Source organism: Camelina sativa, chromosome 13 (assembly GCF_000633955.1).
Source record: "Camelina sativa cultivar DH55 chromosome 13, Cs, whole genome shotgun sequence".
Taxonomy (NCBI): Eukaryota; Viridiplantae; Streptophyta; class Magnoliopsida; order Brassicales; family Brassicaceae; genus Camelina; species Camelina sativa.
In genome coordinates, this window is record NC_025697.1 from 5,583,936 (window position 1) to 5,594,877 (window position 10,942).

A 10,942-nucleotide genomic window follows, 5' to 3' on the forward strand; every position below is an offset into this window, starting at 1 on the left:
TCACTCTTTTGTAAGCAATTTCGTAATAAAGACATAGAATTAAGGTTTTGCTAGCGTTTTGTAGCAGACAATCAATCATGTTACCAAGGTTCGACCCAACAAACACAGAAGCTTGCTTGTCTCTTCTTGAAGATGTGACCACAAACGTAAAGCAGATTCAAGATTCCCTCTTGGAAGCAATACTTTCACGTAACGCTCAAACCGAGTACCTTAGAGGATTCCTCAACGGTCAAGTCGATAAGCAAAGCTTCAAGAAGAACCTGCCCGTTGTGACCTACGAAGATATTAGGCCTTATATCGACCGTATCGCTAATAATGGAGAGCCGTCAAATGTCATCTGTGATCGACCCATCAGTGTACTTTTGACCAGGTTCCTTCAGCTTAAATGATCCACCTTTATCTGATTCTTGGAATCTCTGCAGCAGATTCAAAGCAAACAAAATTTCTGCTATGTGAATCTGTCATAACTAAAACAATTACTCGAAGTTTTGGATGTAGAAGTTTAATGCAAAATTTATATGCTTCAACATTTAGACCAATTGTTGACTTAAAATTTCGAGAAGAGACTTGAAATCTAGGCTCTTGGTTGAAACTTGTTGATACAAGAGTTTGTTGTTACAATTGAAAAAAATGTACAAGTATAAGTTAATTATAGAATATGCAAAGAGTTAAGGAAGCAATTTTATATGCAGCTCGGGTACTTCAGGAGGAGTTCCAAAGTTGATTCCTTTGACAACAGAGGATTTGAAACAGAGGTTATCGTTTGCATCTCTCTACAGACCTCTACTCTACAAGTAAAAAGAGTCCTTAAATTCCAACTTGCATGTGTCTGTTTTATTGATACCAGAAAAATGAGAGTAAAAAACCTAAATAAAACTTATTAATCTCGGTCTGCAGGCACATCGAGGGGATTAGAGAAGGGAAATCTCTCATGTTTTATTTTGTAACCCGAGAAAGCGAGACTGCCTCTGGGATACTGGTCAGGACTATGCTAACTTGTGTTTTGAAAAGCATTGAGCCAGCCAACTCATATATCTGGTAATTCAATAATAAAACCTTTGCTCCCATATTACATACATTGCCACAGTTCACTCTTTCTGCTAATGTGTGCTTGCTTTTATTCGTGTTTCACCAAAGCTTCCCTTGACAGGTTTTTTTATTTTGTTTATTATATGACTTAACAGGGATCAATCACAGGTAAGCCCGCATACAATTACGACTTGTGCAGACACTACTCAGAGCATGTACTGCCAGTTGCTTTGTGGGCTTCTACAACGAGATGATGTAGGTCGTCTCGGTGCACCCTTTGCTTCTTCCTTCCTCAAAGTAATAAAGTTCTTGGAAGATCACTGGCCTGAGTTATGCTCAAACATAAGGACTGCCCGTCTCAGTGATTGGATCACAGACCCCCAGTGTATATCAGGGATGGGCAAGTTCCTCACAGCTCCAAATCCGGAACTTGCGAGCCTGATCGAGCAAGAATGCAGTAAAACTTCATGGGAGGCAATAGTGACAAGACTATGGCCAAAAGCAAAATGCATTGAAGCCGTAGTTACAGGCACCATGGCACAGTACATTCCGTTAGTGGAATTTTATAGCGGTGGTCTTCCTGTGATCTCAACGTTTTACGGCAGCTCTGAATGTTTCATCGGTCTCAATCTCAATCCTCTGTGTAAGCCTTGTGATGTGTCGTACACCATTATGCCATATATGGGGTACTTCGAGTTCTTGGAGGTCGAGAAAGACCATCAAGAAACTGGTCATGATCCCGTGGAGAAGAACCATGTGGTCGTCGATCTTGTCGATGTTAAAGTCGACCATGATTATGAACCTGTTGTCACAACTTTTTCTGGTAAGCCATTTTCATGTTTACTCTCTACTTTTCAAATTAAAATGTCTTTTTAGAATTCTTTTCAAGTCTCTGTTTAACAAAAATGGACGATTTAATTGTTTTTTACTATGTGTGTGCATCAAAAGTATATGTTCTGACATGATGATGTCTACTATTTAACAGGTCTGTATAGGTACCGTGTTGGCGATGTTTTAAGGGTGACTGGTTTCTACAACAATACGCCAAGTTTTCGTTTCGTTGGAAGACAGAAAGTTGTTCTAAGCATCGACATGGACAAGACCTACGAAGAAGACCTCCTTAAGGCAGTGGCAAACGCGAAGCTCTTGCTTGAGCCACATGGCTTGATGCTCATGGATTTCACTAGCCGTGTAGATTCTTCCTCGTTTCCAGGACACTACGTACTCTACTGGGAACTCGGGAGCAAAGTCAAGGACGCGAAGCTTGAGCCCGACCCGAATGTTATGGAGGAATGCTGCTTCACCATTGAGGAGTCACTCGACGCTGTGTACAGAAAAGGACGAAAGAATGATAAGAACATTGGACCACTTGAGATTAAGGTGATTAATCCTGGTGCTTTCGACGAGCTCATGAGTTTGTTCTTGTCTCGAGGCTCTTCTGTGAGTCAGTACAAGACGCCGAGGTCGGTGACGAATGAAGAAGCCTTGAAGATATTGGAAGCGAACGTCGTTTCCAAGTTTTTTAGCCGGAAAACTCCATCGTGGGAGCTACATGAGCTGTACTCCAACCGATAAATCAGGTTTTTTTTTTAAACTTTTTTAACTTGAGGGCAGGGGTTATTAAGCATTTCAATCCTTCATTTAAAAGTCAGAAATCTTGTTTTGATAAAAACAGAGTGTACTCTATTTCATCTTGTCTTGCGTCTTTCCCTCGTGGAAAAAATAGAAATCAATAAGAGCATTTGGAGTGGGTAAAAATTAAGAAATTTTTAGCACATGAGTGAAGGACTCAATACAAGATTATGGTAAAGAACGCAAGACAAGATTATAGTAAAAGTTTTTAATCAATTCTCAGTATGTGAATGTGATTAATGTCAAATTACAAAACCACACTCTGTTTCGTGCCTTTCCTTGTTTACTCTTTCCATTCCAAAATAAATGTCCATTTAGAATTTTCTCGAAAAGTCTTTGTTTCAGAAATAATACAGAGGGTATATATAGTATAGTAGTAGTGCACTAGTGCTGTATTATTTAATTTCTTTTTCTAACTTTTTTGTTTTTCTTCCATATTACATTAGTATTAATTTATTACTCCAAAACGTATCAATCACACGTTTAATCTATATGGAAGAAAACAAACAAAAAATATAATATATCAAATCTGAAAGAGCTCCACTATGGACGGCACCGAATATATCGCCACACACATCACACCTTGCGTCTGCTTTCTCCTCCAAAATTCTCAAGCGTTAAGAGAGAGGAGGCCTCGCCAGAACTTGAGGTTTCCCCTCACTATTTGTAAGCAGTTTCGTGATAAGACTTGGACAGGGTTTTGCTTTTTTGTTGACAGTCAAAAGCAGCAAGCAAGCATGTTGCCAAAGCTCGATCCAACAAACCAAAAAGCTTGTCTGTCTCTTCTTGAGGATGTGACCACCAACGTAAAGCAGATTCAAGATTACGTCTTGGAGGCAATACTTTCACGTAATGCTCAAACCGAGTATCTTAGAGGTTTCCTCAACGGTCAACTCGATAAGGAAAGCTTCAAGAAGAACCTACCCGTTGTGACCTACGAAGATATCAGGTCTTATATTGATCGTATCGCCAATGGAGAGCCGTCTGATCTCATCTGTGATCGACCCATCAGTGTACTCTTGGCCAGGTTCCTTCAAATTAAACGATCGACCTTTTTTTTGAATCTTGATGAAATCTCTGCAGATTAAATTTAAAGTATTGTTTATTATAGAATCTGTGATGAGTTAAGGACACAACTTTATCTGCAGCTCGGGTACTTCAGGAGGAGTTCCAAAGTTGATTCCTTTGACAACAGAGGATTTGGAACAGAGGAAATCGTTTACATCTCTCTCTACACTTCTAATCTACAAGTAAAAAGAGTTTTCCAAACTCCAAGTGTTTTGTCTGTTTGTTTGATACTTAAAACGAGAGTAAGTTTAACCCAACCCCTGCTTGCAGGCACATACAAGGGCTTAACGAAGGAAAATCTCTTATGTTCTATTTTGTGACCCGAGAAAGCGAGACTACCTCTGGTTTGATGGTCAGGACTATGCTAACTTCCTTTCTGAAAAGCTACAAACCTACCAACTCATCTTTTTGGTAAAACCCTAAAATATTTGCTCCCAGAGTACACTACATCATTCAATCTTTGAACATGCCTCTTAGTGCTACTAGTGTTTCTTTATTGTGTTTGTTATATGACTCACAGGGATCAAACACATATAAGCCCGCTTGCGATTTCCACTTGTGCAGACACTACTCAGAGCATGTACTGCCAATTGCTTTGTGGGATTGTAGATCGAGATAATGTAGCTCGCCTCGGTGCAGCTTTTGCTTCTTCCTTCCTCAAAGTAATCAAGTTCTTGAAAGATCACTGGCCTGATTTCTGCTCAAACATTAGGACTGGCCGTGTCAGCGACTGGATCACAGACGCTGAATGTGTTTCAGGGATCAGTAAGTTCCTCACCGCTCCAAATCCGGAACTAGCGAGCCTGATCGAGCAAGAATGCAGTAAAACTTCATGGGAGGCAATAGTGACAAGACTATGGCCAAAAGCAAAATGCATTGAAGCCATCGTTACCGGCTCCATGGCACAGTACATTCCATTGCTGGAATTCTATAGCGGTGGTCTTCCTGTGATTTCAAGGTCGTACGTCACCTCTGAATGTTTCATCGGAATCAATTTCAATCCCCTGTGTAAGCCTTGTGATGTGTCCTACACTATCATCCCATCTATGGGGTACTTTGAGTTCTTAGAAGTCGAGAAAGACCATCAAGAAGCTAGTCATGATTCCGCAAAACCTCTAGTTGTGGATCTTGTTGATGTTAAAGTCGGTCATGATTATGAACCTGTTCTCACAACGTTTTCTGGTAAGTCTCACAACGTTTTCATAGACGAGAACATAGACATTTTGGTTTCTTTTCTTAATGTGTATCAAAGATCAATATGTTTTTCACATGATCTCTTATATGATTTTACAGGTCTGTATAGGTACCGTGTGGGTGATGTTTTAAGAGTTACTGGTTTCTACAACAATGCACCACATTTTCGTTTCCTGGGAAGACAGAAAGTTGTTCTGAGCATAGACATGGACAAGACCTCTGAAGAAGACCTCCTCAAGGCAGTGACAAACGCGAAGCTCCTGCTTGAGCCACACGACCTAATGCTCATGGATTTCACTAGCCGTGTGGATTCAACCTCGTTTCCAGGACACTACGTACTCTACTGGGAACTCGGAAGCAAAGTCAAAAACGCGAAGCTCGAGCCTGACCCGAATGTTTTGGAGGAATGTTGCTTCATCGTTGAGGAGTCTCTCGACGCTGTGTACAGAAAATTAAGAAAGAATGATAAGAGCATTGGACCACTTGAGATTAAGGTTGTTAAGCCTGGCGCTTTCGACGAGCTCATGAATTTGTTCGTGTCTCGAGGCTCTTCTGTGAGTCAGTACAAGACACCTAGATCGGTGACGAATGAAGATGCCTTGAAGGTATTGGAGAAGAACGTTCTTTCCAAGTTCCTAAGCCGGAAAACTCCAACGTGGGAGTTACATGAGCGATACTCCACCCGCTAAAACCACCGTCACGTTATTTGTGTGACAGGGGAAACAATAACTAAGAATTTTAATAAGTTTAAATATTTCCAATTTTCCCATTGTTATATTACAAAATCACAATTAAGCTGAGGTCAAACTCAATTGGTAAACTTAAGTGAGCTATATAAAATTTCTGAATTAATAATTTGAACACTTTTGGTATCAAATTTATCAATATTGAACCCATAATGCTTAACTTGCCTCCGTGCCTCTGTCGGAAACCCATCCTGAATTTTCGGCACACGATCTTTTTGCCACAGCACATCCTTTATCTACAGCGAGAGGCCAGAGCTCATCTACTTCTCCAGAACATAGGTTTGTTCTTCACTCTTTTGTAAGCATTCGTGATCCACAAGTCATAAGACTTTTTTTTAACCTGTAAACGAGAGAATTAAGGTTTTGCTTTTCGTTATTGTTGTTGCAGACTATTGAAAAGCAGCAAACATGTTGCCAAAGTTCGATCCAACAAACCCAATAGCCGCCATGACTCTTCTTGAGGATGTAACGACCAACGTAAAGAAGATTCAAGATTCCGTTTTCGAAGCAATACTTTCACGTAATGCCCAAACAGAGTACCTTAGAGGTTTCCTCAACGGTCAACTTGATAAGCAGAGCTTCAAGAAGAACCTACCCGTTGTGACCTACGAAGATATTAAGCCTTATATCGATCGTATCGCTAGTGGAGAGCCGTCTGATCTCATTTGTGATCGACCCATCAGTCTGCTCTTGGCCACGTACATCTAAAAAAATACTCTTAATCCTCTGATTTAGAAAAGGAATCTTTTTTTTTTCAAAACTTGTTGATACATAAGTTTGTTAATCTTCAATAACGTAGATATAATATGTAAAGACGTAAGGAAGTGATTGTTTTTGCAGCACTGGTACTTCAGGAGGAGTTCCAAAGTTGATTCCTTTGACAGCAGAGGACTTGGAACAGATGATTTTGTTTGGATTTCTCTATGCACCTCTAGTCTTTAAGTAAAGAGTTCCAAACTCCAAGTTGTGTCTCTTTTGTTGATACCAAAACAGAGTAAGCAAAACCCTAAACCCGTTGTTGTTGTTGAATGCATGCAGGCACATCGAAGGGCTTACCCAAGGCAAATCTCTCATGTTTTATTTCGTGACCCGAGAAAGCGAGACTGCCTCTGGGTTGATGGTCAGGTTTATGATAACTTGTGTTTTGAAAAGCGTGAACCCAACCAACTCTTTTCTTTGGTAACCAATTAAAATTTTGCTCCTACATTACATAACACAGTTCACTCTTTCTACTAATGTTTTATTTAGGTTTCTTTATTGTGTTTGTTATATGATTTACAGGGATAGAGTACAAATAAGCCCTCATACTATTGCAACTTGTGAAGACACTAATCAGGGCATGTACTGCCAATTGCTTTGTGGGCTTCTACAACGCGAATACGTAGCTCGCCTCGGTGCACCCTATGCTTCTTCCTTCCTCAAAGTAATCAAGTTTTTCGAAGATCATTGGAATGAGTTATGCTCTAACATTAGGACTGGCCGTCTCAGCGACTGGATCACTGATCCCCAATGTGTTTCCGGGATCAGTAAGTTCCTCACCGCTCCAAATCTGGAACTAGCGACCCTGATCGAGAAAGAATGCAGTAAAACACCATGGGAGGGAATATTGAGGAGTCTTTGGCCAAAAGCAAAATGCATCGAAGCCGTCGTTACCGGCACCATGGCACAGTACATTCCGTTGCTGGAATTCTATGGTGGCGGTCTTCCTTTGATTTCATCTTGGTATGGCAGCTCTGAATGTTTCATCGGAATCAATCTCAATCCTCTGTCTAAGCCTAGTGATGTGTCGTACACCATCATTCCAAGTATGGGGTACTTTGAGTTTATAGAGGTCGTGAAAGACCGTCAAGAAGCTGGTCATGTTCCCGAAGACCCTGTGGTCGTCGACCTTGTTGACGTTAAAATTGGCCATGATTATGAACTTCTTGTCACAACGTTTTCTGGTAAGTTTCTTTTACTCACCGTAACAAAACAAAAGTACTTTTGTTCAAAAAAATGTCTATGTTGTTTTTTCTAACAAAATAAATGTAATGATTTACAGGTCTGTATAGGTACCGTTTAGGGGATGTTTTACGAGTGACTGGTTTCCACAACAATGCGCCACAGTTTTATTTTGTTGGGAGACAAAAAGTTGTTCTAAGCATCGACTTGAGCAAGACCTACGAAGAAGACCTCCTCAAGGCAGTGAAAAACGCTAGTCTCTTGCTGGAGCCACATGACCTGATGCTCATGGATTTCACTAGCCGTGTGGATCTCTCCTCGTTGCCAGGACACTACGTGCTCTACTGGGAACTCGGGAGCAAATTCAAGAACGCGAAGCTCCAGCCTGACCGCAAAGTCTTGGAGGAATGTTGCTTCACCGTTGAGGAGGCTCTCGACTCTGTTTACAGAAAAGGACGAAAGAATGATAAAATCATTGGACCACTTGAGATTAAGGTTGTTAAACCAGGCGCATTCGATGAGCTCATGAGTTTGTTCTTGTCTCGAGGCTCTTCTGTGAGTCAGTACAAGACTCCGAGGTCAGTGACGAATGAAGACGCCTTGAAGATACTGGAGACCAATGTTGTTTCCAAGTTTCTTAGCCGGAAAACTCCAACGTGGGAACTACATGAGCTTCATTCCAGCCGATAAAACCGCCGTTACATAATGTGTGAGTGAGAGAGACTTGAATGATAGGGAAATAATAATTAAAGAATAACAAATCCCGTAACAAATAATAACAGATAGTAACGTTAACATTCATAATGTATACCCTAATTTGTTATACACAAGTTATTGAATATTACAAGTCCGTTACAATTGTCGAGTAATGATCTCTATGAATCGTGTCCTCATGACGAAACGACAGTGTATTCACTAGTCATACCTTGAAACGACAGCGTTTTTGGCTCACTATTCAGTGGATGCGGACCTACGAAAGCTATAGGATTAAGAGAGAGCCCCACTGGTAAAGATCCAATGGCTAAGATTCCTCCGGACACGTCACAGTTTCCGCGAAATCAACACACAGATCCTTTCTTCTTCCATCAGTGAACGGCGAGATTCGCCTTTCAATCTGTATCCCAAAGAAAAAATTCCGGCGACGATGATGCCACCGGAGCTACAGCCACGGCTGTTCCGGCCGCATATAACCACTTCATCCGGTGAACCTACTGTATCCTCCTCCTCTTACTCCCCTCACATGAGCCCTGGCTCAACCAGAAACTTCATCGATCGAGCTACTCCTACTTCAAGATCCAACAACTCTCGATTCTCTCCGTCTTCCTTCGCTTACAATGGACGGATCGCAATTGCTCTTGTCCCATGCGCCGCCTTCCTCCTCGACCTCGGCGGCGCTCCGGTTGTCGCTACCCTCACAATTGGCCTCCTTATCTCCTACATCGTCGATTCTCTCAATGTCAAATTCGGAGGCTTCCTCGGTATATGGATGTCGCTGATCGCTGCTCAGATCTCCTTCTTCTTCTCTTCTTCTCTCTTATCCTCATTCAATTCCGTTCCTCTCGGCTTGCTCGCGGCTTTTCTCTGCGCTGAGACTACGTTCCTCATTGGTTGCTGGTCCTCGCTTCAATTCAAATGGCTTCAGTTGGAGAATCCTTCAATTGTTGTCGCTCTTGAGCGTCTCTTGTTCGCCTCAGTCCCATTCACCGCCTCTTCGTTTTTCGCATGGGCTACCATCTCTGCCGTTGGGATGAACAACTCTTCTTACTATTACCTCTTGTTCGCCTGCGTCTTCTATTGGATTTTCGCTATTCCGAGGGTTTCTTCGTTCAAGACCAAGCAGGAAGTTAAGTACCATGGAGGAGAGATCCCTGATGATAGCTTTATCCTTGGACAGCTCGAGAGCTGTTTCCTTTCGCTGAATTTGATGTTTATGCCGCTTCTGTTTCACGTGGCGTCACATTACTCTGTGATATTCTCATCAGCTGCTTCATTTTGTGATTTGCTGCTTCTGTTCTTTATCCCTTTCTTGTTCCAGCTCTATGCTTCGACAAGAGGTGGTCTATGGTGGGTTACCAAGGATTCCCATCAGCTGCAGAGCATTCGGATTGTGAATGGGGCCATTGCCATGGTCATTATTGTGATCTGTTTGGAGATTAGAGTTGTTTTCCGCTCTTTTGGGAAGTATATTCAAGTGCCCCCTCCATTGAACTACCTTCTGGTGACCATAACACTGCTTGGAGGTGCTGCTGGCGCTGGTGCTTCTGTTCTTGGAATGATCTCGGGTGCTCTTAGCTCAGCCTTTTTCACAGCTTTGTCTGTGATCGTGAGTTCTGCTGGAGCTATTGTTGTAGGATTTCCAGTTCTGGTAAGTATTTCACTTCTCATTGCATAGTATTTAATTACTATGTCTTTCCTGTAATCAAATTTTGGTTTCAATTAGTCGACTAGGTATCCCGTGAAATTCGTCTCTTTAGGCTAGCATATTGCAAGCTACCAGAATCGTATGTTATCTAATCGTTGGTCGTAGGAATGGAAAAGTAGCTGTATTTTCTTTTATATATAACTGGATCGGCTGTATAAGCTTTTTGAAGGCCGTAGCTCCAACATCGAATAGCAAAAAAGTTTACAAAACTTTAACTTTAGCATACATTTGTTTAAAGTTTGTAATGTTGCATGGTCCTATAAGTTGTGATTTTAAATAAATATATGACATATAGACTAAGGCATATGTTGACGATGTAATGTTGTGCCTTCTCTGCGGGTGCGTCCTATCAGTCCACACACTATTTCTTAGCAAAAGAAAGTTGACTTGTATGTGGCAGCTGACGCCTGTCATAGTAGTCTTGTAGAATTTGCTGCAGCAAGTTGATATAGTTGCTTTACTCTTTACCGCTTTCAAGTAATGCATGTGTCCATCTATGGAGGTTTCCTTTCTAAAAGTTGACAGTTGACAGTTGACACATTGAATTCCATAAATTGCCTCATTTGTTATGCCCTGTCACACCATTTTAGTAACAATGGAATTTCTATTCTCTGTTTATCTTGCAGTTTACTCCGCTTCCTGCAGTTGCTGGGCTTTATTTTGCTCGATTTTTTACAAAGAAAAGTGTGCCCTCTTACTTCGCATTTGTTGCCCTTGGAAGCTTAATGGTTATATGGTTCGTCATGCATAATTATTGGGATTTAAACATATGGTTAGCCGGCATGTTCCTCAAATCATTCTGTAAGCTAATAGTGGCTAACATTATCATAGCCATGGTGATTCCTGGTCTTGTTCTTCTTCCATCAAAATTTCACTTCTTGACTGAAGCTGGTATGGTGGCCCATGCATT

At 41.4% G+C, this 10,942-nt stretch overlaps 4 protein-coding genes across 11 annotated transcripts in view; all 4 read left to right on the forward strand.

The window, feature by feature from the left end:
- Positions 1-3,853, forward strand: part of LOC104735338 (indole-3-acetic acid-amido synthetase GH3.17-like) — a 4,105-nt gene extending 252 nt beyond the window's left edge. For 2 of the 6 annotated variants that reach the window (XM_010455106.2, XM_019234646.1), the window contains exons 2-6: positions 65-370; positions 693-794; positions 898-1,038; positions 1,185-1,852; positions 2,015-2,604. In XM_010455106.2, the coding sequence (XP_010453408.1) occupies positions 78-370; positions 693-794; positions 898-1,038; positions 1,185-1,852; positions 2,015-2,604 (1,794 nt within the window). In that variant the 5' untranslated portion in view covers positions 65-77. Of the gene's footprint in view, positions 1-64; positions 371-692; positions 795-897; positions 1,039-1,184; positions 1,853-2,014; positions 2,893-3,357; positions 3,689-3,809 lie in introns of those variants that run through there. The other 4 variants (XR_002034793.1, XM_010455105.1, XM_010455104.2 and 1 more) reach the window with 4 other exon arrangements.
- On the forward strand, positions 2,542-5,748 carry LOC104735337 (indole-3-acetic acid-amido synthetase GH3.17-like). 2 transcript variants are annotated; one of them, XM_010455103.2, is made up of 6 exons: positions 2,542-2,609; positions 3,358-3,688; positions 3,810-3,911; positions 4,000-4,140; positions 4,250-4,911; positions 5,023-5,748. In XM_010455103.2, the coding sequence occupies exons 1-6, from the start codon at positions 2,582-2,584 to the stop codon at positions 5,610-5,612; spliced, it is 1,854 nt and encodes a 617-aa protein (XP_010453405.1). In that variant the 5' UTR covers positions 2,542-2,581; the 3' UTR covers positions 5,613-5,748. The 2 variants fall into 2 exon arrangements, with proteins under 2 accessions (XP_010453405.1, XP_010453404.1); XM_010455102.2 differs by lacking the exon at positions 2,542-2,609 and having other exon boundaries at positions 3,025-3,688.
- Positions 5,944-8,494, forward strand: LOC104735339 (indole-3-acetic acid-amido synthetase GH3.17-like). Its single transcript, XM_010455107.1, has 6 exons — positions 5,944-5,967; positions 6,058-6,367; positions 6,510-6,611; positions 6,708-6,848; positions 6,951-7,612; positions 7,711-8,494. The coding sequence occupies exons 2-6, from the start codon at positions 6,078-6,080 to the stop codon at positions 8,298-8,300; spliced, it is 1,785 nt and encodes a 594-aa protein (XP_010453409.1). The 5' UTR covers positions 5,944-5,967; positions 6,058-6,077; the 3' UTR covers positions 8,301-8,494.
- The window catches only part of LOC104735342, an 11,463-nt gene continuing 9,141 nt past the window's right edge, over positions 8,621-10,942 (forward strand). The window contains exons 1-2 of one of the 2 annotated variants that reach the window (XM_019234644.1): positions 8,621-9,975; positions 10,659-10,760. In XM_019234644.1, coding sequence (XP_019090189.1) covers positions 8,755-9,975; positions 10,659-10,760 — 1,323 coding nt within the window. In that variant the 5' untranslated portion in view covers positions 8,621-8,754. The remainder of the gene's footprint in view (positions 9,976-10,658; positions 10,761-10,942) is intronic. The other variant, XM_010455109.2, reaches the window with a different exon arrangement.